The sequence below is a fragment of the Hypanus sabinus genome, chromosome 13 (genome assembly GCF_030144855.1).
Source record: "Hypanus sabinus isolate sHypSab1 chromosome 13, sHypSab1.hap1, whole genome shotgun sequence".
Classification (NCBI taxonomy): Eukaryota; Metazoa; Chordata; class Chondrichthyes; order Myliobatiformes; family Dasyatidae; genus Hypanus; species Hypanus sabinus.
In genome coordinates this window covers 20,021,818-20,049,535 of record NC_082718.1, presented here as the reverse complement: position 1 = coordinate 20,049,535, position 27,718 = coordinate 20,021,818, and the positions used below count along the sequence as shown (strand labels likewise).

The window sequence follows — 27,718 nt, the reverse complement described above, 5'->3', positions numbered from 1 at the left end:
TCTTGACCATGTGTGCATGCTTTATGCATTGAGTTACTGCCATGTGATTGGCTAATCAGATATTTGCATTAACAAAAAGGTGTAGAGGTGAACCAAATATAGTGGCCACTGAACGTATCTGGGTTCTTGTGCCCTTATATGGGTTCTTGAGTACTGTATATGACAAGGTTCATTATATGATAATACCTATCTGTTTTCTCTAGTTTGGCATTAGTCCTGCCACCTTATGGCTCTCACTACATCAAAGCCAACTTAGAAGAGGTTATCACCCAGGCAAAACGTAAGTATTGGAACAGAGCAAGCTGACTTAGAAATGCATGCAGTAAAGGGCAAAGTATTAGCACTGTAAAGTAATAAAATACCTTGACTTGATACTTATGAAGTTTCTGCAACAGTAAGAATTAGGTTGTCAGATAGATGTCTTCCATAGTGTGAAGCAATGATTCTAAAGCATCAGAGAACCAGACATGCAAGGATGTAAGCAACTGCATGTTTTGAACTTGTAAGAGTGCTTTTATTTCTGTCAAAGTTCCCTTACTGAATATGCACAATTTCCCTTGCCATGTAATTTTAGAATCATTGTACTGCTGTACCTTCTAGTTCTTTGCATCCATTGGAAGGTCTGTTTACGTCAACGACAATGATTGTTTATGTGGCCTAATGGTATTAATTATCCTGTCTTTTCTATTCTGAAGCATTTGACGTGGATTTGTGTTACAAGTGTAGCCCAGTTGGTGATGGCTATCAGACAACAGCTTTCTGAAATCCTGCCAAGTTAGGAAGTCGCTGTTCAAATTTGCTGTAAAAATTAGTCACTCTCTGCACCCCATGATAAGCAGTCAAAGCCTAATTTCCTTTTTCCACTGTTTTATTCAAAGAAGTCAGCCTCCCAGGATAACTTAAAATACCAACTCTTACAGTGATTATTATACCCTGAGCCTTATTACCTGTCACCTCCATGATTCAATACCAAGAATACATATTGTAGATCTGTATTTTCTTGACCAACCTTCATTTATTGTAAGCATTATCCCTTAGTCTGAAATGAGACTTCTCAGTCAGCAGTCAGGATTTCTTTATTAGAACTAAATATCCCTCTGATTTAAGCAAATGGTATCATGGCCATTTATTTCTGAAGTTATTGTGTTTCCAACGTTCCTGTAGAGATTTAGAACATAGAACAGCACATCAAAGTAGAGGCCCTTCAGCCCACAATGTTGTGCTGACTTTTTAACTTACTGCGAGATCAATCAAATCGTTCCCTCCCACAGGCCTCCTTTTTTCTTTATCTTTCTGTCCCTAATGTATTTGCTTCAGCCAACACCCTCTCCAGAGCTTTCTCATCCTCCTACAATGAGGCCTTACGATAATGAGACATAGTGTTAGGCCATTCAGCCCATCGAGTGTGCTCCACCATTCCATCATTATTGTCTTGTTATCCCTCTTAACCCCATTCTTCACCCCATTCTTATGCCTTTACTGACATCCTTCCTATTCAAGAAGTTTATCAACCCCTGGTTTAAATAAATCTAATGACTTGGCATCCACAGCTGCCTGTGGCAATGAATTCCACAGATTCTCCACCCTCTGGCTAAAGAAATCCTTCTCATCTCTGTTCTAAAGGTATGCCTTTGTATTCTGATGCTGTGCCCTCTGGTACTAGACTCCCCATTGCAGGAAACATCCTCCCCACATCCCTCTAGGCCATTAGGTTTCAATGAGATCCCTTTTATTCTTCTAAACTTCAGTGAGTACAAGCCCAGAGCCATCAAATAGTCCTCATACATTAACTCTTTAATTCCCAAGGCAACTAGAATGGAAGACTATACTCCAAGTTTGGTCTAACCTGAGTATTATGGAGCTGCAATATTACCTCACAGCTCTTGGATTGCTTTATGCGTAGACCTACGACTCAGTTATGTCTTAGAAAAGTTCCATCTTATGCTAGGAAGTCAATTAAGTCCTTATTAGCTTGTTAGCTTAACACAGAAAACATGTCTGACTGACTTATTAAGATTTTTGTTCTTTTACAACTTATTTTACCAGTGCCAGCAGTGTATATCCCTACAGTTTGTGTTGCTTCACAAACCGTGATAGACCAGTATCTCCTGAAAACCTGAGAACGATGTATGATTTATGAACCTTGGTTGTTAGTTAACTACAAAATGTGACAATAAATTGGGGCAGTACAGTAGTGTAGTGATTAGCACAATGCCTTATAGTACCGGCGATCCTGGGTTCAATTCCTACCACTGCATATAGGGAGTTTGTACGTTCTCCCTGTGACCTTGTGGGTTTCCAACTGGTGCGGCAGTTTCTTCCCATGGTCTAAAGATGTACCAGTTGGTAGGTTAATTGGACATTGTAAATTGACCTGTGATTGGTCTAGGGGTTTAGAGAGTCATGGCTCGATAGGCTGGAAAAGCCTATTCCACGTTGTATCTCAAAAAATAAATAATATGATAAATTTTTATTATGGATGAGAAACCTTTTTTTTAAACTGAAAACGAATTTCTTCAGATTTTAATCATTATCATGGATTTTAAAGCAGAAAAATATTTTTTGTACTTTTTCTGCCCTTTTTGTCTCAACACTTTCTTTACATTATTTCATGTTCGATATCTAATTTTATATTGAATCTCACATTCTTTGTGGATCTCTGCCAGGTTCATATTTCGGTTCTTTAGCCTGATTGATTAAGAAGACAGCTAATTGCTTGTCCCCTTCACTCATTTCTGTCTGTACCCCCAGCAGTTGCTTTGAACATCATTACTGCCCAATTGGAAAGCCCATAAAGCGTTCGTGTAAGGCTACGTATGAAAAAGCAAGCACCTTTTGTTTGTCACTGACCGCAAGTTCCAGACTGTGGTACTTTGAAAAATGACGTTCCCCTTGACGTGATGTTATTTCTAGATTTAATTTGACTTTTCCTGAATTAATTTTACAGAGGAAATGCTCACAGAGGTGATACAAGTCTCACTCCTTGTGCTAGTTAATCTTTCTGTTTTATCTTGCACCTAGAGTTGCAACTGCAAAATAAAACAATTCCCCACTTGCATGTGTGATGTCTCAAGCCTGTCTGCAGCGTGGATAGTCTTACACCTGTGCGAATTGTCCAACCCTCAAATACACTGAGTGCCACTTGTGTTCTGTACTTTGTTTAACAAATACTTGGCTGAACAGATGCCCTGGCACTTGTAGCACAAAGCATTTATAGGGAATTCAAGAACTCAGAAATATTTGGACAAAATGTTTCATTTGCTGACTTTGAGCTGCACGTCTTCCTATCCGGTAGCAGGGCAATATAAATTTAGCAATAGTTTGTCATGTGGGTAAGGCGTGACAGTCAACCAAACCATCAGTCCTCTGTTTTGAAATAATTGATAAAATGCTAAACACAGATCTTCACAATAAATTTTCAGAGTTTTGTGCTAGTTTGGCTGCTATTACAGTCTTCCTTTTCAATGTTTCCTCGTCTCTCTTGCAAACTAGACTTGTCCAAGCAAAGACTGAGCCGACACAGCCCAATAGCAATATTCAAATCTGTTCTTGATAGCAAAAAAAAATCAATAGTGAAAACATAGTGATTTACAATTACATAAAATCATTGGAACTTCCACCTTGCCAATGATTATATAACATCAGAATACTGCTTAGCTCAACTGGGGTTTATGCTATGTAGAGTTCTTGAAAATTCACCTGCTCTCTTTTGCAATCTGTGGAGATGTCTTTGGGACTGATCAGTACATAGAAAAGCATTTGCCCCACTCATATCAATGCAGAATACCAAATGAAATTGGAGTTCCCTGCTGGTACTTTGAGAATTGGGCCTTAAGATTTTTCACTGGGTGCTGGAAGCTCACTTGGCATCATTTTTGCTCAGTAGATATAAATTTTTAATGGATTGGACTCTGTTATAAGGAAGTCATCCAGATTTTTAAAAATTGATTCAGTTCTAGAGAAACAAAGGAAATCTTATAAATGATTGGTTGGACAACATCAGGACACTTGCAAAGTGGAATACTCCTGGCTATATATTAGATATTACTGGATTTTACTGACCTGGGGTGCATTCAAAAGATGACATTGGTGCTAGAGAAATATCCTTGTGAATTGAGGCTATTCAGTTCAAACCTAAGTACCACACATGCATACAGATATCACAAATTTAAAACTGTCACTGATAGTTCGTGTACAAAACAGAATAATCCATCTCTACCAGAGCCTTGTCTTTCTCCCGATGCTCATCTTTGCTGTGTTGGCCCCAATCCTTGCTTGTGCACTTTTAAAGGACTAAGTTTATATTTTGTGTTTCATCTTTAAGATCAGCAGGAAGGTTGTTGACCACCAAGTAAGTTCTAAAAAGCAGCCTAGTGTCCAAAAACGATGGCATGATTTGTAATGACAAAGAGAGACTGGCAGCATATGTCTACTGCTCAACTCACTGCATTCATTCTGCAAACCACTGTTTCCACATAGTAGTGAAGAAATAAATTCTGTTGAAGCTGAAGTCTCTTTCCTTTTTCAAAGGGCTGTAGTATCGTTATATTTAGCACTATGCATGGTATAGCCCTAGTTTAGGGCCTTGGATACAACCAGACTTGTATTACCTTTGTGCTGATGTACCTATGTTTCTTAGTAAACAGACCTTCAAATGATGCAGTTTCTCGAAGGTAACATTAATGGTGATCACATATAGTTTTTCAGTCTTCAAGCGAGTGTGTCTTTTTCAGACTTCTACTGTGCATTAAGTCTCCCAGTATAGCACAATATTTTTATTCAAGTACTCATTGAATAAAATATTGTTTTATAATCCCTTCTACTTGACCCTTTTTCCTGTTCCCTGCTTTCTCTTTCTGATGGATTCTGACAGTCAAAAGTAAGGGCAAGTATCTTTTTGTTAGTCAATTTCCTCATTGTATTGTCTTTAGAGTATACTGTAATGCACTAGAGCTCCTACCCCTTTTGGATATTTCCCTGTGTTTATTGCATCTGTCCTTTTATGTATTAACTCTTGGTGTCCCATTATCATTACATTAATAGCTTTAGTTTACTTCTTTTATACTACTATTGCTTGCTGTCTGTGTACTTTTTTTACAAAGTTACGCTATGCAAATTACTTGGACGGTGACTAATTATTTTTGCTGTTTTTAATAAGAAGTTCTCTTCTAAGTGTTCAATGTCAATCTAGCAACCTAAAGGGTGCAATTGGAAGCAATAATGAGCATCTTAACGATTATTTCTTTTCAGACTTAGAGTCAATAATGCCTGATAACTTCGACACCACGGGATATGTGTATCTCGCACCAAGGTAGCTCAGTTTAATGCTTTGTTGTGAGAGCGCATGTAAAGCATGGCTGTTTGGGGAAAGAGGGGCGTGATTTACTGTGCACACCTGGCACTGGACTAACTGACATTAAAGTGTCCAGACTAATGCCAACCTCAGGAGTTCTCCAAGTTTTGGACAGGTTGAGGTTGAGGTTCCGATGGTCTAACTCTTAGTGAGGAACACCAACCATCCTTCATCCTACATTCCAACTGTTCTGACACACCTAAGTTCAACAGTTTCCAGCCCAAAATAGAGTACACCAATCGGTCAAATAGCAGTACGTTTGAAAGAGTACAGAGAAAATTTACAAGGATGTTGCTGGGATTTGAGGACCTGAGTTATAGGGAAAGATTGAATTGGATAGGATTTTATTCCCTGGAGCGCAGGAGAATGAGGGAAGATTTGATCAAGGAGTACAAGATCAGGAGTGGGGTAGAATAGGGTAAATGCAAGCAGGGCTTTTTACTGAGGTTGGGTGAGACCAGAATTGGTTTAGGAGTGAAATCTGAAATGTTTAAGCAGAACATGAGTAGGATTTTCTTCATTCGTAGGGTGGTGAGAATGTGGAACAAGCTGTGATGGGTCAGGGTTTGATTCCAACACTTGAGAAGTTTGGACAAGTACATATAGGGGAGAGGCATGGAGGGATATGGTCCAGATGCAGGTTCAATGGGACTAGGTAGAATACTACTTTAGATTAGACTAGATGGGCTGAAGGGCCAGCTTCTTGTGCTCTCTCACTCTATATGCAGGGAGTATTTTCAAAGTAAACAGCCATTAAGTCTTCAATAGTCTGAATACAGTCTTTTTTTGGTAAGAAATGAGGAGTCACAGAAGACCTGAAGATTAACCAAAGTGTGCATTGCTCTTGAACATATCAAATTTAAATCAATTCATGGGCATCGAGCAATACAATGAGATCATCTCTTCACTCCAGCTGTAGGCACGTTCAATCGCATGAAGCTCCGCAGTGACAGATAAAAGTGCTGGCATCATTTTAATTGGTGGATCATTTGCCCAACCTGATAAAATTAAAATGCAGAATTAATAAAACAGGAACCACAGACAGATTCAGATAAGAAGTATTGTGAAGAAGGACACAATACAATTAAGGGAAATCAAACAGGCCAACAGTAGTGAATGAGTCAAATGAGCATTAAGTTAATTTTGGAAAACATTTAGAACAATTTTGAGAAGTAGCTGATTATCTAATAGGATATCTGGAGCCTGATGACAATCAGTAAACTATATTCCTGGACAACTCAGGATATCCAGGATTCACTAGTCAGCATCTGAAACACAGACAGGTTAGCATTATTGCTGGGACTATTTGCATAACATTAGTGAATCACACAATCCTAAAATAACATTTCAAATGTTAATTCTTTTCTGGATATAGATGGAAATCATTCCAATAAAATGAAGATAATTTCATTACAAAATGCACCAAATTCTAAAAATAAGAGATTGATCTGCTGCAGGAGACAGAGTAATCAGTTCCTACCACTTTTCGCAGTTAAGCTGAAAAACTGATGAATATTAAGCATTTAAGGCATCAATACATGCATATCCTCGTGTGTCGACCACACGGGAAAATCAGTAAATTATATGCATGTGTGTCTTTATTGAATAAGCTGTGACAGACGTCTTTCATCATTTCATTTAAATATTTTACAATGTGACTCTTCAGCACACCCGAAACTACAGTTTAGAACAGGGTTAGCATTGATCTAATCAGCCTACCTCTGCAGACTAAAGAGATTATGAGAAATACAGTGACAAGCTTTCTATTCCATTACAGTTGTCTTAGGCTTCCTTTTGGCTGCACAAATACATTTTTTTAAACTTGCACTGCATTGGAAAAAATATTTTTGGTTAGAGTTCTAATATAGTAGCAGTTATGTTGGTAGGTTTAATAAATTGGACTTGATACTGGAATTTTTTTTCTGGGAAGGGAACTCATTTTGTTAAATTTTAAGCTGCAGAAATACACATTTATGGCAATGGTAATGAGGGATCCTTATTGTCCTAATGGTTGAATACACAATAGTGTAGATAAGGAGATTCCCATGGTTAATTCAGCTAATCTTAGTTGGAGCAATCAAGGGGAATTAATTGCCCACTCAGAACTAAAACCAACTAGGTTTCCATCTGCTGCATATTACTTTTGGAAATCACAATATGAGAGACCAAGTGTAACCTTAGTTCTACCCTGCAGGAAGAGTCGGTTCAATATCTAGGTCCAAGCATGGAAGAGGCACATGAATAACACACTGGAATATAATTGTCTTCCTTTAGCAAGAATCTCAATATTGGTTGTAACCTTAACTAAAGCACGATGAATACCATCCCTGGAATATTGAGACTCCATTAGTTCCTGACATTGATAGTAATAGCCATTGCTATGTGTTTCAATTAGTCAGATTCCACAGAAAGATGCAATATAGAATAAAAGGATAGTTGATGATACAGAAATGTCCTAATACTATTGTGAAAATAAAAGGAGTTGTTTTTAGATGTGAAAACAGGAAATGTTCATCAGGTCAGGCAGCATCTGGAAAAAAAGGGAGATAAATTTTCAGTTTTTTTTGTTTCCTTACTGTGGATGGTTAGAAAATGGAATTTTCAAACCATTGTTAACACCTTTTCAGCCCAGCAACCGAGAGTGTTGTCCTGTAACCAATGTCCTCTGTGTTTTAGTGTTTGCTGTGCTCCGTGTGCTGTGATGTGCACATCCGGATCTTCCTGTGTGTTGTTCTCACTGTGTGGTTGTGCGTTTCTTTTTCTCTCATCGTGACAATGTTTGTTTACGTGTGGAAATACCGGTATAGTGTGTGTGTGTGTGTTAACAATGCCTTTCAGGGAATACTGCGATGGATTGAATCCTTCAAACAACAACACGGCATTCCTGGAGAATTTCATCCATTTTATTGACCGGCAAACTCCCAGTTCACCAAATTGTAAGTACCATTGGTCAATGTCTTTGCTGTGACGTTCCAGTCAAAGTCTTTTTTTTATTGGGATTGATAGGAACATGGTAGAAGGTCAAAAACTTTGCTGCATGCTACATGAACTAGAACTATCAGACAGTGGATGTTTAATCTTGTAGTAGACAAACTGTGTTAGGTTTAAAAGGCCGTGGTGGAAGTGTAGTGAAAACAGTGTGGAATCCCATATTCACCTTCATTTTGTTGTGGATTATCGACTTCCAGTCGCTGCTGGGTTATTTTATTGCTGATTTTGTGAAGTGGGCAGCCCAGGCTCTGTTTAAACCATTGAATTGAGAACTGTCTGCTTAATTTTGTGGAGCAAAACTTAGGCATGCTCCTTGTTCAAGGGTGTGCAGGTTAGAAGTTTTACTGATGCTGTTCAGGAATGCTGCTGAATTGATGCATCCTGTAGAATGATCTGAGGAAAGATGCAGTGAAGTAGGGAAAGGATGTTTTCAATGTGCTCAATCAGACTCCTTTCTCTCAGCTTCTGGAGCATTGTAGTTTTTGGTATGGGTTGACTGGAATGTGGTTCAAGATTACAGTTACATTATTAGTCCAGTGCCAGTTTAAACCCTTGCTAGACTTGCAGGTCATCCCTCTAATCTAACTGAGCGTTTTGTGCTTTTAAGCCTTTCGGAATCGGAATTCTTGGAGAACGTGACCAAGTGTGTTCAAGGGGTTTTCTCATACAAACTGATCTGTGATACCTTGGTTAAAATCTGCTGTTCGTTCTGTGTATATTGGACAGCCAATTGTAAAAAAATGAAACGTCTCCTGTGGGTTGTGGTTGCAGACACTACTGGGAAGCCACCACAAACTGCATCACATTCCAAACCGTTAAGTATGTTTCAATTGTGAATTGGATGAGGCCTCATGTTTACACATCTGGTTTTAAAACAATTACTAATGGTTGTTTATTATCTTAATAGAATATTTGGTAAAGCAATGTTTCATTTCAGATACAAATAATCCATTTGAAATGATAACAATTATGATCCCCTATGGTTTTATTAAGGTTTTTGTTATAAGTGCTGAAAGAGGACTCTGAATGGCATTGGGTTTTACTCCAAGTACAAGAAAAGGGATTGAAATGATGGACTTTGTTCAATAATTGTGCCACTGATAGGATGTGAGAGGAAGGGCCCACCTCCATCGTTGAGTTTTTAATGGAATGTGACTCACTGGCTTGATGAAGCTAGACAAGGAAGACAAGTTATTCAGGAAATTGAAAGATTTGGCTATGACAGAATAGCAAAAGTGAAACTTGGCTGGGACTGATGAACTGCTGCATTAGGTAAAGCTGATTCCAGCTGCTCCTTGTCCCTCCATTTTTGTTGTAGGCCCTTGGCAAAGTTGCCCAATTTTACAGTGGAAGACTTGGTCTTTTCAATCTCAAGCCAACCAGATTTGGCCCCACACTGGAGATCCCCTTCACTTCAAAGACATGTTTCATCCTAGAAGATGGAAACAGATTTGCTTAACTTACTTTGTTTAGTTTAATGTCTAAATAACTTGTAAATGTTCTGGACTGATGTAATTAAGTTGGTAATATTTTCATTTTTAATCTTCCCAAGTATTTTTTCTTAATTTATTTCCAACATGCATAGTAGTTCTAAAATGTCTAAATATCAGAGAGATTTAAAATTATAACATAAGCCCTCAGAGCCTAGAGGTGTTCATAAATGCTTCTTAAGCTGTTCTAACAATGAAACTGTTTGACCAGTAACCTCCTATGCAAACTGTGCAACAAATTTTGCTTGGGGAAGGCTGTGGACATCTGACAATAAACCCTTCATAAGAAAGAGTTTAAAGTCTCAGTATTAATGGGATAGTAAATTTTCCTTTATTTTAAGCCCTATGTACTTAGAACTGTGCCAGCAGTATGAATATGTCACTAGTTTTCAATGGGCACTTGAATGATATTTCCTTTATCCTGCACTAAATAAGCAACAGCTCAAGGCTTTCTCCAAAGACATTTTGATTACACTACTTGGAGGAAACCTGGAGAAGAGTTTTAAATCTCCTGTTACTGAAGTAGGAAAATATTTCCCAAGGTGTGCTTCGGGGATGAAATTATTTATGTATCCGTACCCTCTTGTGAAAACTTATGATGAAACCATTTCTGGTTTCTACTGGAAATTAAATATTATCTCATTTGATTGTACAAAATATATTGCTGAAAGATGTTACGATTCTGCTGAGAGATTGAAGCTCTGACAAACATGCCTGCAAGCCATTTGTGGAGAAAATAGAGCAGGTTGTTCAAAAAAAACCTGTGATTTACAAAATTGAATCCAGCTGTCAACAATGTTGCACTGTATAATCAAACCTTGCACTAGTGAAGTTGGAATGCACCCTTCAGGAGCTTCTTTTGAGGGGCCAAAGTTCAAAGTGCATACCTGATGTCAGCATATACTATCTCGAGATTCATCTTTTGCAGGCATTTACAGGAAAGTAAAGAAATGCAATAGAATATGTGAAAAACTATAATTAACAAAGACTGACCAAAACGATCAATGTTCAAATGATGACATTGGACAAATAAAAATAGTAAATAAATAATATCGAGAGCATGCGTGATTGGGACCTTGAAAGTGAGTCTAGAGATTGTGGAGTCAGGTCAGCATTGAGATGAGTGAAGTTGTCCACGCTGGTTCAGGAGGTGTTGGTTGTCGGGTAATAACTGTTCCTGAACCTGGACGTGTGGGACCCAAGGCTACTGCTCCTCCTCCCTGGTGGCAGTAGCAAGAATAGAGCACGGCCTGGATGGTGGGGGTCCCTGATGATGGGTGCTGCTTTCCTGTGGCCGTGCTCCTTGTAAATGTGCTCAGTGATGGAGAGGACTGTGCCTGTGATGGACTCAGCTATATCCATCCCTTTTTGCAGGCTTTTCCATTTCTGGGCATTGATGTTTCCATACCAGGCCATGATGCAACCAGTCAGTATACTCCCCCCTGTGTATTGACAGAAGTTTTAGAAGACATGCTGAAACTCTACTCAGAAAGTAGAGCTGTTGTTGAGCTTTCTTTGTAATGGCACTTGCATGTCATGGGACAGATCCTGTGATATAGTACTACAAAGGCATTTAAAGTTACTGACCTCTCCACCTCTGTTCCCCTAATGAGGACTGGCTCATAGATCTGCAGTCTCTTCCTCCTGTAATAGTCAGCTCTTTAGTCTTGCTGACACAGAGTGAGAGGTTGCTCTGTCACCGACAGCCGTGGAGGGCAAGACCGTGCGAATTTTTAAAGTGAAAATTGATCGTTTCCTGCTTGGTCAGGGCATCAAAGGGTATGGCGAGAAGGCAGATGTGTGGGATTGAGTGGGATCCGGGATCAACCATGATGGAGCAGACTCGATGGGCTGAATGGCCTAATCCTGCTCCTGTGTCTTATGGTCTTATGTTACCACATGCAACCCTGAGATTGTTTATTTTGTGGGCAAACTTACCAAATCCATAGAACAGTAACTGGAAACAGGATCAAAGAACTGCGCAAATGCAGATATAAATAAATAGCAATAAATAATGAGCATGAAATAACATGAAATGAAAGAGCATGAATTAACAAAATAAAGAGTTCTTGAAGTGAGACCATTAGTTGTGGGAACACCAGGCATAGAATGAGTGGAGTTATCCTCTTTTCTTCCCCAAGTGTCTGATGGTTGAGAGGTAGTAACTGTTCTTGGCGGTGCGAGTCCTGAGGCACGTGTACCTTGTTGCTGATGACAACAGTGAGAAAAGAGCTGCTTTTCTACGGCAACGTTTCATGTAGATGTGCTCAATGGTTGGGAGGGCTTTATCCGTCATGTACTGGGCCAAATCCACTATGCTTTGTAGGATTTTCTGCTCAAAAGGCTTTGGTGTTCCTGTTCCTGGCCGTAATGCAGCCAGTCAGCACACTTTCCACCACACATCTACAGAGGTTTGTGAAGGTTTTTTATGATATGCCAAACTTCTGCTGACTCCTGAGGAAGTAGAAGCACTGTTGTGCTTTCTTTGCGATTATACTTATATGATAGGTTAAGGGCACTGATTAAATTTGTGGCTGCCGCAGTTTAAAATGCTGCAATTTCTTTCTTTCTTTTTCAATCTTTTTATTGATTTTCATATATACACAAAAAAAACATAACATAATAATAAGTAAATTATAAATACAATAGACTTGAAATCACATTGATAATAAGATAACAATATCCTATTAAACATCAACAGAAGAAAATACCTTAATCAATCAAGTCCATATGATTATATGAAAAGAAAACAAAAATAACCATTAAAAAAGAAAACAAAAATTTGAAAATATGTGAAAAAAAGTATATATTAAGAAAAATAAAACACTAAACTAAACTAACATGGGCAATAATAACAGTTTACAAATATATGATAGTGTCAAAGAACTCCGGAACTCCATACCTGAACATGAATAAGCAGAAAGAAGGTCTGGAAAAGGCCAAATTAATTCATATGAAAATGTCGAATAAACGGTCTCCAAGTTTCTTCAAATTTAATTGATGAGTCAAAAATAGCGCTTCTACTTTTTTCCAAACTCAGATAAGAAATAGTTTGAGAAAGCCATTGAAATGTGGTAGGAGGATTTACTTCTTTCCAATTTTATAATATAGAAATATAAAGATTTATTTAGACTGAATTTTTTACCTATGCTTCATCAAATTCATCAACTTACTACAAGATGGTCTCCTTTGTTTTTATCATTAATTGGTCGGATTAATGCTATTAAAATGATGATTTTACCGAAATTTTTATACTTATTTCAAGCCCTACCAGTTTTTATTCCTAAATCTTTTTTTGATAACATTGATTCAAAAATTTCCTCATTTGTGTGGCAAAATAAAAACCCTAGGTTAAGTAAAAAGCAATTACAAAAATCAAAAAAAGATGGTGGTTTAGCTTTACCCAATTTTAGATTTTATTATTGGGCAAATAATATTCGTAATTTATTGTATTGGAAACTAGATTTGGATTCACCACTGTGCCCACAGTGGGTAAATTTAGAATGTAATGAGGTAAAGGGATATTCTTTATTCTCTGTTCTTGGTTCTTGTCTTCCTGCGGATTTAGTTAAATTTAATAAACAAATATCTAATCCTGTTATTAAACATACATTACGAATTTGGTTTCAATTTCGTAAGTTTTTTACTTTGAAAAACTTTGTTCTTGATAGCCCTATCTTACTTAATTTCTTTTTTAAACCCTCTTGGACAGATCAAGCTTTTAACATATGGAAAAGGAAAGGTATAAAATGTTTTCGTGATCTCTTTTTTGAAGATACTTTGATGTCATTTGATCAACTTTCCAACAAATTTGAATTACCTAAATCTAATTTTTTCAGATATTTACAAATTAGAAATTTCTTACATAAAGTTTTACCATCTTTTCCTAATTCAACTTTGGTGGACATTACAGATTTGATTTTTACCTTAAATCCTTGTCAGAAGGGATTAGTAGCTTTTATTTATAATATGATTATGAAGATACAACCAGAAATATCAGTTAGAATTAAACAAGAATGGGAAAAAGAACTTCGATATAATATATCAACAGATAAATGGGAAAAAATCTTGCAAATGGTTAATTCTTCTTCTATATGTGCTAAACATGCTTTAATACAATTTAAAATTGTACATAGAGCTCATATGTCTAAAGATAAACTTGCTCGATTCTATTCTCATATTAACCCTCAATGTGACAGATGTCATTCAGAAGTGGCCTCATTGACCCATATGTTCTGGTCATGTCCCACTTTACATAATTACTGGAAGGACATATTTACTACTATTTCCTCAATTTGGAATATAGATTTACAACCTCATTTTATTACTGCAATTTTTGGCATACCAAATGAAGATGGTAAAATGCTGCAATTTAATCATACACTAAGAATAAATAAGCACTTAAGTTTTCCAATTTGTCAGGTTTACTTTTCTGCTTTTCTTCAATGAAATGTTACAGCCATCTCAAGCTTAAAATGTAGCAACGGCCATAGATGTCAGTGTGTTGCACTGTAAGTTATAAATTGTCGTCAGGGTCTCAGAATGTGGGAACAAGTCAAAATTACTCATCAATTTTTCGGGTGAATGAGGTAATGGGAGACTGGTGTAAATAATGTGGGCTGGTTACTCCAAGGAGTTGCAATGTAATTTCAGGAGCTGTGTGCAATCTGAGGACAATTAAGCTGTCTGTAGTCAGTCAGTCGAGTTTAATTTTCTCACCTCCCTGATAGCAATGAGGAAACATTTGATCCCTCCGTGTAATTCATTTGTGGTTGCAAGACATCTGCAAGTTTTATTCAAAGTATAGATGTTGAAGAATTTCTTCCACTTCTCAGGCATTATTATTGCTCATCATTGTTTTATTTGGAAAGATAATTTATCCACCTACATGTGGCATTTAGTTACTGGATAATGGAATTAGAATGTGTTTATACTGTGTGTCTCAACCCTCGTTCCAACAGCTGTACAGCTCTCATTGTGCTTACTTATACCAGTGACCAAGTTTTCACCACCTTTGTCATTCTAATCCCCTGAGAACTTCAGTGCTTTTATTTTCTTAGTGGCTTCTCTTCTATTGCCCCCCCCCCCCCGCATCTGAGGGTAAAGTGAAAAGGGCTTTAGTTGAATTGAGATAAAATAAGTTGAGCATTGGTTGAGGTGACTATCTGGAAGCACAGTGGGGTGGGGGGGGGGGGGGGGAGTAGCGGACAGTCACTACAATTGATGGTCCTAGCTGTGAAAATCTGTTGTCCTTTCTCATTGCTCATCACTTCCTCTCCTTTTCTTCAGATTGCTGAACACCCTTTCCAAAATGACTGGCTGTATTATAGTTAACTTCCATAATTAATGAGCGTTCATCCAGCTTTTACCTATCCTTGTTTCAGTGTCTGTTGGTTTATAGTTTTTTATTCCTGACAGTGGAGTGGAGAAATTGTGAGTTACAGGCCCTGAGTGGGTTGTTCCCGCAGATAACAAACACAGAAGAAAAGAGCGAGGGCCTTAACTTTGCCGTCCTTTGCCCACACCTCAGTGCATTCTGTGCCCACCAAGATGCCAAGCTCATCTTCCGTTGCTTCTGCCTCTGAGCCCACTTCGTTGGCAAGAATTTTCCACTCCGCACCAATCACCCCTTCGCCCATCTCCAACCCTCCTCCTCTTCTTGGACACCCTATCCTGGTTCTAGGCCTGCTCTAGGCCTTTTCATCTCTAATAGCCAGTGAGACAGCAACCAACTCAACTTAAGCACTCCTCACTCCTCCTCAAACCTTAACCCTTTTGACTGCATTGTCTCCACTCTCTCTGCACTATCCCAACCTTACCATCAAATCCAGTCAAAGGGATTGCTGTCTACCTCGATGAAGCCGGGCAGAAACTCTGATGACTTCTCTTGCTTACCCCTTGAGAAGGTCTCCACTCCAGACCACCAGAAAGTTGTCTCTGACACCATCACTAACCTCATCAAATCTGGAGAACTCCCAAACACTACCACCAACTCATGTTTCACTTGCCTAAACTGCTCAGTGCTACCTTCTAACAGAGATCCACAAACCTCACTGTCCAGGTAGGCCTGTTGTCTCTGCCTGCTCCTGCCCCTTTGAACATGTGTCTGCATACCTTGACTCCATTCTCTCCCCCCTGGTTTCCATCTACATCCACGACTCCTGTCATGCCCTCAATCTCCCTACTAACTTCAATTCCCTGGCTCTGACTGCTGCATTTTCACCATGGATGCCCAGTCCCCATATATTTCTAACCCTCATCAAGAGGCCTTAAAGCTCTCCACTTCCATCACAATGAAAGAACCAACCAGTTCCCATCCACTATCACCCTGCTCTGTCTGGCTGAACTGGTCTTCTCCCTAAACGCTTCCTCCTTCCACTTTCTCCAAACTCCAGAGGTAGCCATGGGCCCCATGCCTGCCTTTTTGTTGGCAACATAGAACAGTCCATGTCCCAAGCCTCCCTTGTAGTGCTTCCTACTCTTCCTCTGCTACTCTGATGACTACATTGGTGCTGCTTCATGCATCCGTGCTGGGCACATCAATTTCACCAACTTTGCCTCCAACTTCCACCCTGCCCTTAAATTCACTTGGTCAATCTCAATCTCTCTGGCTCTATCTCTGGAGACAAACTGCCTACCAACATCTTTTGTAAACATATTAATTCCCATGGTTATCTTGACAACACCTTTTCCCATCCTATCTCCTGTAAGAATGTTATTCCTTTCTCTCAGTTCCTTCAGCTCCATCTCATCTGTTCCCAGGATGAGGCTTTCCTTTCCAGGACATCGGAAATGTTCTCCTCCTTCAATGAATGGTGTTTACTGTCCTCCACTATTGATGCTGCCCTCAGCCCATCTCCTCCATTTCCCGAACATCTGTGCTCGCTCCATCTTCCCACCACCTTCATAGTTCCTTTAGTCCTCACCTTTCACCCACATCCAACACATCGTTCTCTGCAACTTAAACCATCTTCAATGGGATCTTGTCACCAAATGCACCTTTACCTCCTCCCCCACTCTCTGCTTTCCACAGGGATCATACCCTATGTGATTCCCTGATCCAGTCACCCTCCCCACTAATCTCCGGCTTGACAAATAACACTGCAAGCAAGAGAACTGCCTCATCTGCCCCTACAGCTCCTCCCTTCCCTCCATTCAAAATTCCAGGTCCATCAACCCTTCACCTGCAAATCAGTTGGGGTTGTCTATTTTAACCACTGCTCCTGATGCAGCCTCCTCTACATTGTTGACACACGACATAAACTGGGGGACCTCTTTGTCGAGTACTTCTGTTCCATCCGCCAAAAGTGAAAGTTCTCGGTGGCCAACCATTTTAAATCCTATCCTCATTCCTGTTCCAACATGTCTGCCCATGGCCTCCTATTTGCCATGATGAGGTCAATCTCAGGGTGGATGAGCAACACCTCATGTTCCATTAAGGTAGCCTCCAACCTATGGATCAACATTGATATCTCCTTCCAGTAAATTTTTCCTTCCCCTTTCCCTCTTCTTGTTTTCCCCATTCTGGCCTCTTAATTCTCCTCCTCATCTGCCTGTCATCTCTCCCCCCTCCCAGTGCCCCTCCTTCTTTTTCTCCCATCGTCCACTTTCCTCTGCTATCAGATTCCTTCTTCTCCAGCCCTTTACGTTCCCCACCTTTTACCTATCAACAACGTTCCATCTGATTATTTTTGCAGCTGCAGAGGCCAAAAGCAGGAAATTTTTATACGGCCTGAAAACTCGAGGTACTGTACTTTAAATATTTTATTTTGTAAAAGGCATACCATAAATGTTTAGAATGAAAATTGAAAAATCCCATTCTTTTGATTTTATTTATTAATTGGTGTAATGAAATACAGTACAACAAAGAAAATCTTTCATGTTTCATACTTTTTAATCATTTGTCTTTATTACAAACTCATTGCCTGTAAACATTGTCCAGATTAATTTTGCATCCAGATGAAAGATATGTTTTAATCCTCATTTGATCATCCAACTGGTCCAGTTCTAGTCTTTTTTTTCTGAATTTACGATAGATTGAATTCATAAGACTGAATCCACCTACACAGTCTGCACTAGAAGCTTGAAATGTTCCAACACTGTCAACAAGAATTGACAGTTCTCCAAGTTTTTCATTTCTAAGCACGTAGTTCAACATATCAGTGAACGTCTTTATTTAACCAGTCTTAACTTTCTCAGAAACAACAAATTTGAAATCACAGTATTGCTGCGATATTCATGAGCCAACACTTTTGTTATAGTTTCTGAGAGTAGCTGAGTATTTCTTTTTGTATCTTTTTGGGAATAGAATAAATTTGAACCAATTTGAATTTGAACCGATTCAAAACTGGTTGCATGTGCAATAGCAACAGGGTCAAAAGATGGTAATTCTTTTAACTCATCGTCAGGAAATCTATTATCCACATGATTACGCACGTGCTGAATGAATCGAATAATGGGCGCAGTATCAATGTCAGAACTTATAGATGCAAGCAGATCTTGGACTGTGCCACTCCAATAAAAGGTATCACCAAGATACTGTGACCATTAGTTAATTTTTGATTACTCATACTGCAATGCTTCGACTGTATTCAAACAGATTTTCTGAAGGAATTTACAAAGAGGTGCCAGACCTTCTAAAACATTAACAGTTAACACTACTCAATATTTTGGATTGGTCAAGATCTTCAGTCAGTAGTTGCTGATTGGATTGTTACATTCATTAACTTGCTCTTTGCAATACTGGATCAAAGTTCCTCATTAAAGCAGTAACAGCAAAATGTCTTGACAACCATCTTACTTCACTTATGGTCCAAATGGCACAACGTCATATTCTGTAACATGAGCTAATTCTTCTAGTTTTCCTTTCTCTAAATGGTTCAAATGGTTCTGTTTATTATCAGAGAAGGTATACAGTAAACAACCTGAAATATTTGGTCTTCATCGACACCCACGAGAAACAGAAGAACCCCAAAAGAATGAGCAACAGTAAAACGTTAGAGCCCCCAATCCTTTCTCTCCCTCCCCCACGCAAGCAGCTGCAAAGCATCAATGCATCAACCTCCCCCTCCCACTTCACCCATTTCAGCAAAAAAAAATCATGAGCACCCACCACCCACCAAGAAATAGCCAAGCACCTGAAGAGAGACCGTTATCTGCAGTCAACACAAACTATTGTTTACCTGGCAGTTCATCTTTCCACAGGCTCTCTGTCTCTCGCTAACAAGAGACAGCGAGAAGTCACCCATTTCGCAGCCAAAGGGGAGACCAACGAGCAGTCGCTGTTCCAATACTACAGTCTGTGGCATCACTTTTTTATTCAGAGTTTCTCTGACTCATGAATTGGTTGCAAACTCTCTTCACCATCGAGAGAGCGAGATTGCGATCGCTTGAGTACAGAGCCCTCTGTCTGTACATCTGCCCGGTGAAATCCTGATGTTCCTTCTCCCATGACGCCTCAAGCTGCAACCCTGACCTGGAATTGGTTGTCCACAAGAGCCGCGCAGGGCCACGTCTTCCATGCTGCGCGTGGAGAATATCGGAAGCAGTCGGCAGGCAAACTGCAGGAGTGGGAACTCATCCACCGTAATAAAACCGCTGTTTGAGTGTCGTTACAGATCAGGATCAGGACAGATCCCCTGTCACCTTGAAAAGGTAAAAAAGACACCTTAAAGGGAGGAATTTAAGTTGCTTCCACAGATGAGCTCAAAGAGGCAGCCACTTGGCGCCATCTTAACTCTGTTCACTTAACTCCGATGACTAGCTGAACATTATTTACACAGTTAGTAGCAGTGTTTCTATATACTGCATAATTGACACTTTTTCCCATGCATCATCTAATCCCAGATCTTCTCTGTGTGCAAAACAATGTTGCTCAGACAGATCTTTCATATCTCATCGAACAATAGCTGCCACACCATTATTCTTTCCAAGAATAATAACATTTGCTCCGTCTGACATAAACACCATTTTTATGAATATCAAGATTGTTGTTGGAAAAAAATATTTATTGCTTCCACAATAGTGATATTGTCACATGCAGTTAGTTTCAAAATACCCACAAACACAGTCTTATATGAAGTTTCATTTTTTGGTTGAAACTTAAAATGCAGAATTAACACTTTCTGTGGAGATGTCTGTACAATTAGTGTGTGGAAAGCAGATTTCCAAAATGCTTCCATTAGCTGTTTCTGAAGCACAAAACTGATGTACTCAGCAAATTCAAACCCATAGCTTTTGCTGCACCAACTCTCTAGTATATTTACATATTTGGCCACGTGCATGAATTCCTTTGCATGGAATGTATAGGTATTAATTTTAATTGTTGAGATAATGTTATCAATTACCACCATGACCATAGCAGAGTTAGACTTCTTTTGCATATCTAGTTTCACTTTTATCTTCATGCTTGTTTGGAGTTTCAGCTGACATGCCCAAAATTCCACCTTTCTTCTGGTAATATAATTTGGTAACTACATCTATATGAATTCTCTAGTTAAGATGTCATTTTAAGTGATCTAACCTCCATTCTTCCCATTTTTTTCCACTACTGAACTCACCCACAACTTTTGCTTCCACACAAATGGTGCCAGTATCTTGATATATAAAAAATATCGCCAATTTTTAATTTTTGTTTTTTGATGTGAAGGCGGTAGTTCAGAATCTACAAGTTGCAACAGCCATTCTACCTTAAATTTTGTACAAGTTTTGCTCTTCAAAACACTTCTTAGGATACTTAAAATAATAACCATTATTATTTGAGAATACTAAAAATGTTGTTCGAAAAATTCAATAAGGCAAGTCAACAAATTTTTATTTTTGATAAAATAACACCAGTCATACAAACAATTTTAAAGAAGCAATTTTTTATCTTGTTCTAACAATTTCTAATTTAAAACTTCTTATTGGATTATGATTATTCGGAAAGATTACTTACCAATAAGTCAGAATTTTTCACATCAAACAAAGACAAGCACAACTCACAGCACAAGTAAACAATGTCAGACAGTCAAAACAACTGGCAGACACAAGAACAAAAGTAAAATGTTGACTAGACAGTGTCAGCATTCAGCAGGCCAGCAGCTTATTAACAATGAGCTACTGAACTCCATTCTGTATTTATTTTTACAATTTGTAATGGTGTTGTAACTCAAAACATTGATAATATTTGAAGCTCTAAAATGTTTCAAAGTAAACATTGTGGTACTTTTATTGTTTAGAAAATTAATGGATTATATTCATTAATATTCATTCACTTTGTGCCGTGTCATATGACTTGGGAGATCATGGTATTTCTATGACCATGATTGTTTTTGGCAATTTTTTTTTAACAGAAGTAGTTTCCCATTGTCTTTTTCTGGGCAGTGTCTTTACAAGACAGGTGATTTTCTGCCTGGTCATTTAACCAGGACTTGTGATATGCATCAGCTGCCCATATGACCATGCGCCACCTGCTCCCATGGCTTCATGTGACCCTGTTCAGAGGGCCTAAGCAGGCGCTACACCTTGTTCAAGGGTGGCCTGCAGGCCAGCGGAGGGAAGGAGCACCTTACACCTCCTTTGGTGGAAATGTATCTCCACCCTGCCACGCTATATTCATTAACACAATCAATTACAATTACATTAACATAGCTTTCAAAATTATATTACTATAATGTAAAAGAAAATTCCAGCCATGTGACAGCAAAGGCTGTATGTTACTGCGCAGCCGTGTGGACATGCTCGCTTGCAGCTCAGAGGGAAGAGTACCAACCACCTTCTTCTCCTCTTCAGCCTTCCCCTAGCTTTTCATTCTGACATCTTCCCCTTTCTATTCCTGTCCTGATGAAGGGTCTCAGCTGGAACGATCAACAGTTTATTCATTTCCAGAGATGCTGCCTGACCTGCTGTGTTCTCCATCATTTTGTGTGCGTTCCTCTGGACTTCCAACATCTGCAGAATCCCTTCTGCTTTATTATGTTGATGCGATTAAGTTTCCTGGACAGACGGGGCTTTTCCCCAGAACTGCCCTTTCGCAAAAGCCTTATTCCACTGCTTATCCACTGAAAATTAAGCAGGCAAACTGGCTTTAACTCCAGTCATCAGAAGACTGATTCACTCCAGGGACATGAAAACAGAACTCTTGGCTGACGGTTCAGTGCAGGCTGGACTTGGGGTCAGCTCCTGGAAAAGGGAAGTACAAATATGGATGAGAAGTGGCAATCTCAAGGGGACAGAACCCTTCAGTCAGTAAGGAGGTTAGAGCAATGGCTGACTATTAGTGATAGTGCAAGTATGCCTGGCAGATGAGTGGCTAGCTTGGTGAGCTTGTGGTGGTGTGGCTTGTTGTTAGGTAATGAGGTTGGTTAGCGACTGGTAGAGGCAGGGTGGAGTGTTCATTGGTGGGGTCAGTAGATTGGTGGAGCAGAATGGTTGGGGGAGGGCCAGAAGTCTGTGTGTTGAATGGGTTGTTCTTGGTGATGACTAATGCGTTGGGTAAATACTCCGTTTAACGGACACAAACTGGAATTGGGATCCGGAAACAGGAGGGGTTAGGAAAAACAAAGGGGAGCGGAAACCGGGAAATCAGATGAAGTGGAGGCTGACCCTGGAAAATGGGAAAGAAGGAATAGGCAAAATAAGTAGAAAACAATTTGCAACTGTGAAAATATGAATGATTTGCAACCTAGAGGGAAGAAACGTGGTGCAACTGCAGGGGAGGCCGAAGAAGATGAACCCAGAGAGAGGAAGTAAAAAGAAATCAGGAGGAAGGAGGAACTCTATCTGGAGGCAGTTAAGAGAAAAACAACACAGAAATGAAGGAGTAGAGAAAATAACCCTTAAAAAGGCAGAGTTTACAGGAGAATGGGAAGAGCTTGGCATAAAGGAAGGTGAGATAAACAGTGACATGGGTCAGAAACAATAGTAACGTAGAGGAGAAAAGCATCCTGGGACAGGAAAGATAACTGAAATGAAGGACTGCCAAACTGTAGCTGTTGTCACTTCATGCCTTTATCTTGAACTTGACTTTATTTTGATACTAGAAAGTGCAATGTTTCTTCAATTTCCCTGAACACGTTCACTGCTTCACCCTTCCACTGTTTCCATACTCGGGAAAACCATTTCAATACTACTGAAAATCAGATACCTGCTCAGTCCTTTGAGCAAGTTCACTGGGGGGGTTAGGGGGGGTGGGTTTCCCTAATTCATGGTATTACTGGAAACTGTTTCAGGGAGAAAAAGAGCAAAACAGTTCTAATATGAATCATGTTAGCTTTCTGGCCATTTTATTGTGCCACAAAATTACTTGGAAAATGTATTATGTATGAATGATATGACATGAGCAAAGTGGCTTTCGATTGTAAAATTTCTTAAGAGTGCTGCAGCTTACTAAAAATAGTGCTCACTACAGTGACCTGTACCTGGGTTCATTGCAAACAATGGATGAAGCTATGAATGATCTGGAAGTTAAACTGGCTCCAGATGGGGTCATAAGCCCACTAACATGTTCTCATCTCTTCCAAATGTTGCATGTAATCTCAGCGGAGGCATTTCTTAATTAGAATTGTAGATATGTGGAAATTGCAACTAATTAGAATAACAAATCATGCAGATCTACGGGGAAATAAAGGAGATTTTTTAATTTCAGCTCGTAGCCGTCGAAGTATTAACAATTTTTTAAAAAATGAAATGCTTTGCATTTCTGCAGATTGAGATTCTTTGTTGACTCGGCTCTAGAGGAAGAGGCAACACTTTCAATATAGGATCTGCTGCAATTACAGTTAAGATTTCAGAGAAAATTGTTGGGAATGCACTTTAAAGCAGAGAACTGATTTTAGGGCTAATATCTTTAAATAAAAAGAATCCACCAAGCTCTTATTATCATGTGAAGCTGATAATATCTTGGGCTTCTGCTTACTGGTAATTGATAGACCAAAGTACAAAGTTCAAAGTAACATTTATTATCGGAGCACGTACATGTCAATCACATGTGATCTTGAGATTCTTTTTCTGCGGGCATACTTAGCAAATCTATAGAACTGTAACTGTAAACAAACTGTGCAAACGCAGATAATAAATAAATAGCAATAAATAATGAGCATGAAATTAGAAGATAAAAGAATGCTTAAATGAATATCCCCATTTGTTCAAAAACCTGAAGGTTGAGGCATAGTAACTGTTCTAAACTCTAGGAACTGCTATTTTAGGATTTTTCTTAGTACCCCTGTGTAGATTTCCTCTTCTACATCTCTGCCCTCTCTTACTGTATTTTTCTCACATTCCATTTATTGTTATACTTCTTCCATTCCTCTTTGAACACTCCTTTTTATTTACTTTTTCTGCCCCTTCGCTCCCACGCTGTGTTATTTTCACCTAACCCTAAAATCAGAAAACATGAATTAACTGGCCAAATAATTAAGTTCTGGCTGTAAATGTTTGCAGTGGTGCACATGAATTTCCAGTTATTGCAGGCAAGTGAGAATATCTGAACTCTGGCACATGTTGTGTTGGCAACTTTTCTGGACAAACCAGCTTTCTCATTTTCAAACAATGTTCTATGTGGAGAATTAATAAGACCGGAGCATAAGAGAATAAGAACACGGGATCAATTTAGTTTGAAGAATTCAAGTAATCATACATACAAGGTAACAAGGTATTATGTAGTAATGCATTGTTTTTATCAATGGATAGCCACTTAGTGAGCTACTAAGTCAGAGTCAGAACATGTGTGGCTTACTGAAATACCAAAGCTGTGACTGTGGTGTTCAGCTCTAGAAGTCCTAAATGAGAATACTTAATGATTACCTTTAGAGCTACATGCAAAGTCTCCATTTTGTGGAGTCATCTTGGAATCTTGAAATCAGTTTTGTTGATGGTCATTCCATTGTCCATAACAAACTCTGCAGAAATTAATTTGTACACTTCCCCAGCTCTGTCATCCACTGTGTGAAATCACTTGCACTAGAATTTATTAATTTCCTATTGCTGCTCCAATCGTCTCTAGTGCACTTGAGACCTGCTGTATTCTTACAATATTTGCAGTAAATATGTTTCTCTTAGTTTAATGGGAAAGTAATTATTAATTCCTTTTGGAAGGAGCAGAAAATGTTGTATCAATAGGTAGAGTGTAAATACTAGAGAGGTTTTCTCAGCAATGACGCCCTTTGAGACATACAGAATGTATCTTCAATCAGTTTCCTTTTGTATGGGCTCCCATTGTCATTCCATTGATTGACAGCATTTTCAATCCTTTATGTTTTGTTGACATCAAAATGCCACGAGCCAAACAACTTGAAGCACAGGGTTATTTTTCTCCCCCCTCAATTATTCATTTATGGAAGCAGGACTAGTGTGCATTGTTCAGTTGTAATTTCCCTGGAGAAAGTCCTGCACTGCTCCTGACTGTGTGCGATTAAAGGCTCCCGCAGCATGGAAAGGGAGCTCCGGGGATTTGATCCAGCAGTAACAAAGGAAAACCTCTATTCAGTATTTCTAAATCAGAATGGTGTGAGACTTAGAAAGGTACTTAGAGATGTTGATGTCCCTAAGAACCTGCGGCACTTGTTCTTCTCAGCAGTGGAGGTTGTAGATTTGGGTGGTACTGTCTCAAACACCTTGGTGAACCACTGCTGTGCATTGCAGTCACAATAAATTGTCAGTGGAGAGCATTATTTTTGAGGAAAACTGCTTTGTTGTCAATGATGTTTGAACTTTTTTGAGTGGGGTTGGAGCTACACTTGTCCAGGCAAGTGCAGGGTATTCCATTACATGGGGCTTGCCTAATTACCAATTGTTGGGAATGTAATGCTGATGAAGTACTTTGTCTCTCTTTTGATGTAGAAGATCACTGCCTGACCCTTTTAAAACACATCTTGTCCATTTAAAAAAAACTGCAGCATATCCAACCTAGTCTTTTATTCCCCCCTCCCCATCAATCTAATTTTAGTCATCTGTAATGGAAACAGGCCTTCAAGTCCATACCTGAAAGTTATCTGGAACTTTGTGCATTTGGGAGTGGGATGGCACAGCGACTCAGCTAGCAAACTAGAGACTAGGTTTGATCCTGACCCCTCAGGGTTGTCTATGTGCAGTGTACATGTTCTCTCTGTGACTACGCTCATTTTCTCCCACATCTCACCAAATGTGGACACCGGTATGTCAGTTAGTCAATATAAATTGCCCCTTGTGTGCAGATAAGCAGCAGAATCTAGGTGGGCGGGGGAGTGAGGTGGAAGGGAATCTATGGAAAATAAAGTAGGTTAGGATGGGATTAATGTTAAAAAAAAAATAAATGGGTGTTTGAAGCCTGGTAAAGAATGAAGGCCCCGTCTCTGATATTCTGATGGAGGAATTGATTGAGTGAGTTGAAGTTCTTCCTCCCAACTCCAAAAGTAAAAGTTCTGTAGTTCTGTACAGCTGTAGATTAAACTGACATCGAGCACATCCACACAGTTTTCTGGGTGTCTTAGCACCTATCCAGAAATTTGGCTCCTGACTTTGTAGAAATTTATGGGCTAGAACCTCTCCATGTAATGTGAACGATAGAGCAGCATGCAAAATTAATTCCAGTGTGATATTTCATATACCTTTCAAAGTTCGAAGTAGATGTTACTCTATACATAGTACAAAGATGAGGAAATCTGCAGATGTTGGAAATCCAAGCGATACACACAAGAAGCTGCCGGAACTCAGCAGGCCAGGCAGCATCAATGGAAATGAATAAATAGTCGGCATTTCGGGCCAAGACTTTTCCTGATGAAGGGTTTCACCCCGAAACTTCGACTATTTACTCTTTTCCATCAATTTCTACTGATCTGCTGAGTTCCTCCATCATTTTGTTTGTGCTACCATGTACTCCCTTGGGATTCATTTCCTTGTAGAAATATAAAGGAACTAAGAAGTACGATAGAATTTTACAAAAATCTATTCTTTAACAAAGACAGGGAGAAGAAAAAATGTGTAAAAGAAGGCAAATGGCAAATAAAAAATAATGCTCAGAGACCCTCCTGATACACTCACATAAGATGTTCTTGCCTATAGCCCTGAGTGGTCACTAGAGCATGCCTCCCGCAGGCACTTTGTTTCCCAAGCTATGCCACCCCCACTTGCTTCTATTGTTATGGTAGCAATTCATTCTGTAGCAATACACTCCAGTGGCTGGAAGAGTGTTGGCCGCACCATCAGGTCTACGTGCCAATAGTTGTGAGAACTTGCAACATTATCAGTTTCAGTGGGCTGTTGCACAGGGGAAACCTAAGTATGTTTTTCTAACAAACTGATGATGGAAAATCTCAATCTTTATTCAACTATTGCCAACAGCATCAGGTTGATCTGCAACACTTTAATCCACCATTAAAGAAGAAATGGTTATGGGGGAAAACACAATGGTGGATGAACTGAATAAGTATTGTGCATCAGTTATCACTGTGGAAGACATCAATAGTATGCTGAAAGTTCAAGAGTGCTGGGGGTAGAAGTGACTGCAGTTGTTCTTACTAAGGAGATGATGTTTGGGAAGCTGAAAGATCTGAAGGTAGATAAGTCACCTGGACCAAACGGACTACACCCGAGGGTTCTGTAAGAGGTAACTGAAGAGATTGTAGAGACATTAGAAATGATTTTTTAAGAATCACTAGATTCTAGAATGGTTCTGGAAGACTGGACTATTGCAAATGTCACTCCACTCTTCAAGAAGGGAGGAAGGCAGAAGAAAGGAAATAATAGACCAGTTAGCCTGACCTTAGTAGTTGGGAAGATGCTGGCTTCGATTAGTAAGCATAATATCTCAGGGTGCTTGGAGGCCCATGATAAAATAGGCCAAAGTCAGCATGGTTTCCTCAAGGGAAAATCTTGCCTGACAAATCTGTGGGAATTCTATGAAGAAGTAACAAGCAGGATAGACAAC

At 39.2% G+C, this 27,718-nt stretch overlaps 1 protein-coding gene across 1 annotated transcript in view; it reads left to right on the top strand.

Moving 5' to 3' along the window:
• The window catches only part of LOC132403692 (voltage-dependent calcium channel subunit alpha-2/delta-1), a 728,052-nt gene that overhangs the window by 613,709 nt on the left and 86,625 nt on the right, over positions 1–27,718 (top strand). Inside the window, exons 24-27 of the mRNA XM_059987267.1 lie at positions 204–280; positions 5,251–5,311; positions 8,192–8,289; positions 17,532–17,579. Of these exons, the coding sequence (XP_059843250.1) occupies positions 204–280; positions 5,251–5,311; positions 8,192–8,289; positions 17,532–17,579 (284 nt within the window). The remainder of the gene's footprint in view (positions 1–203; positions 281–5,250; positions 5,312–8,191; positions 8,290–17,531; positions 17,580–27,718) is intronic.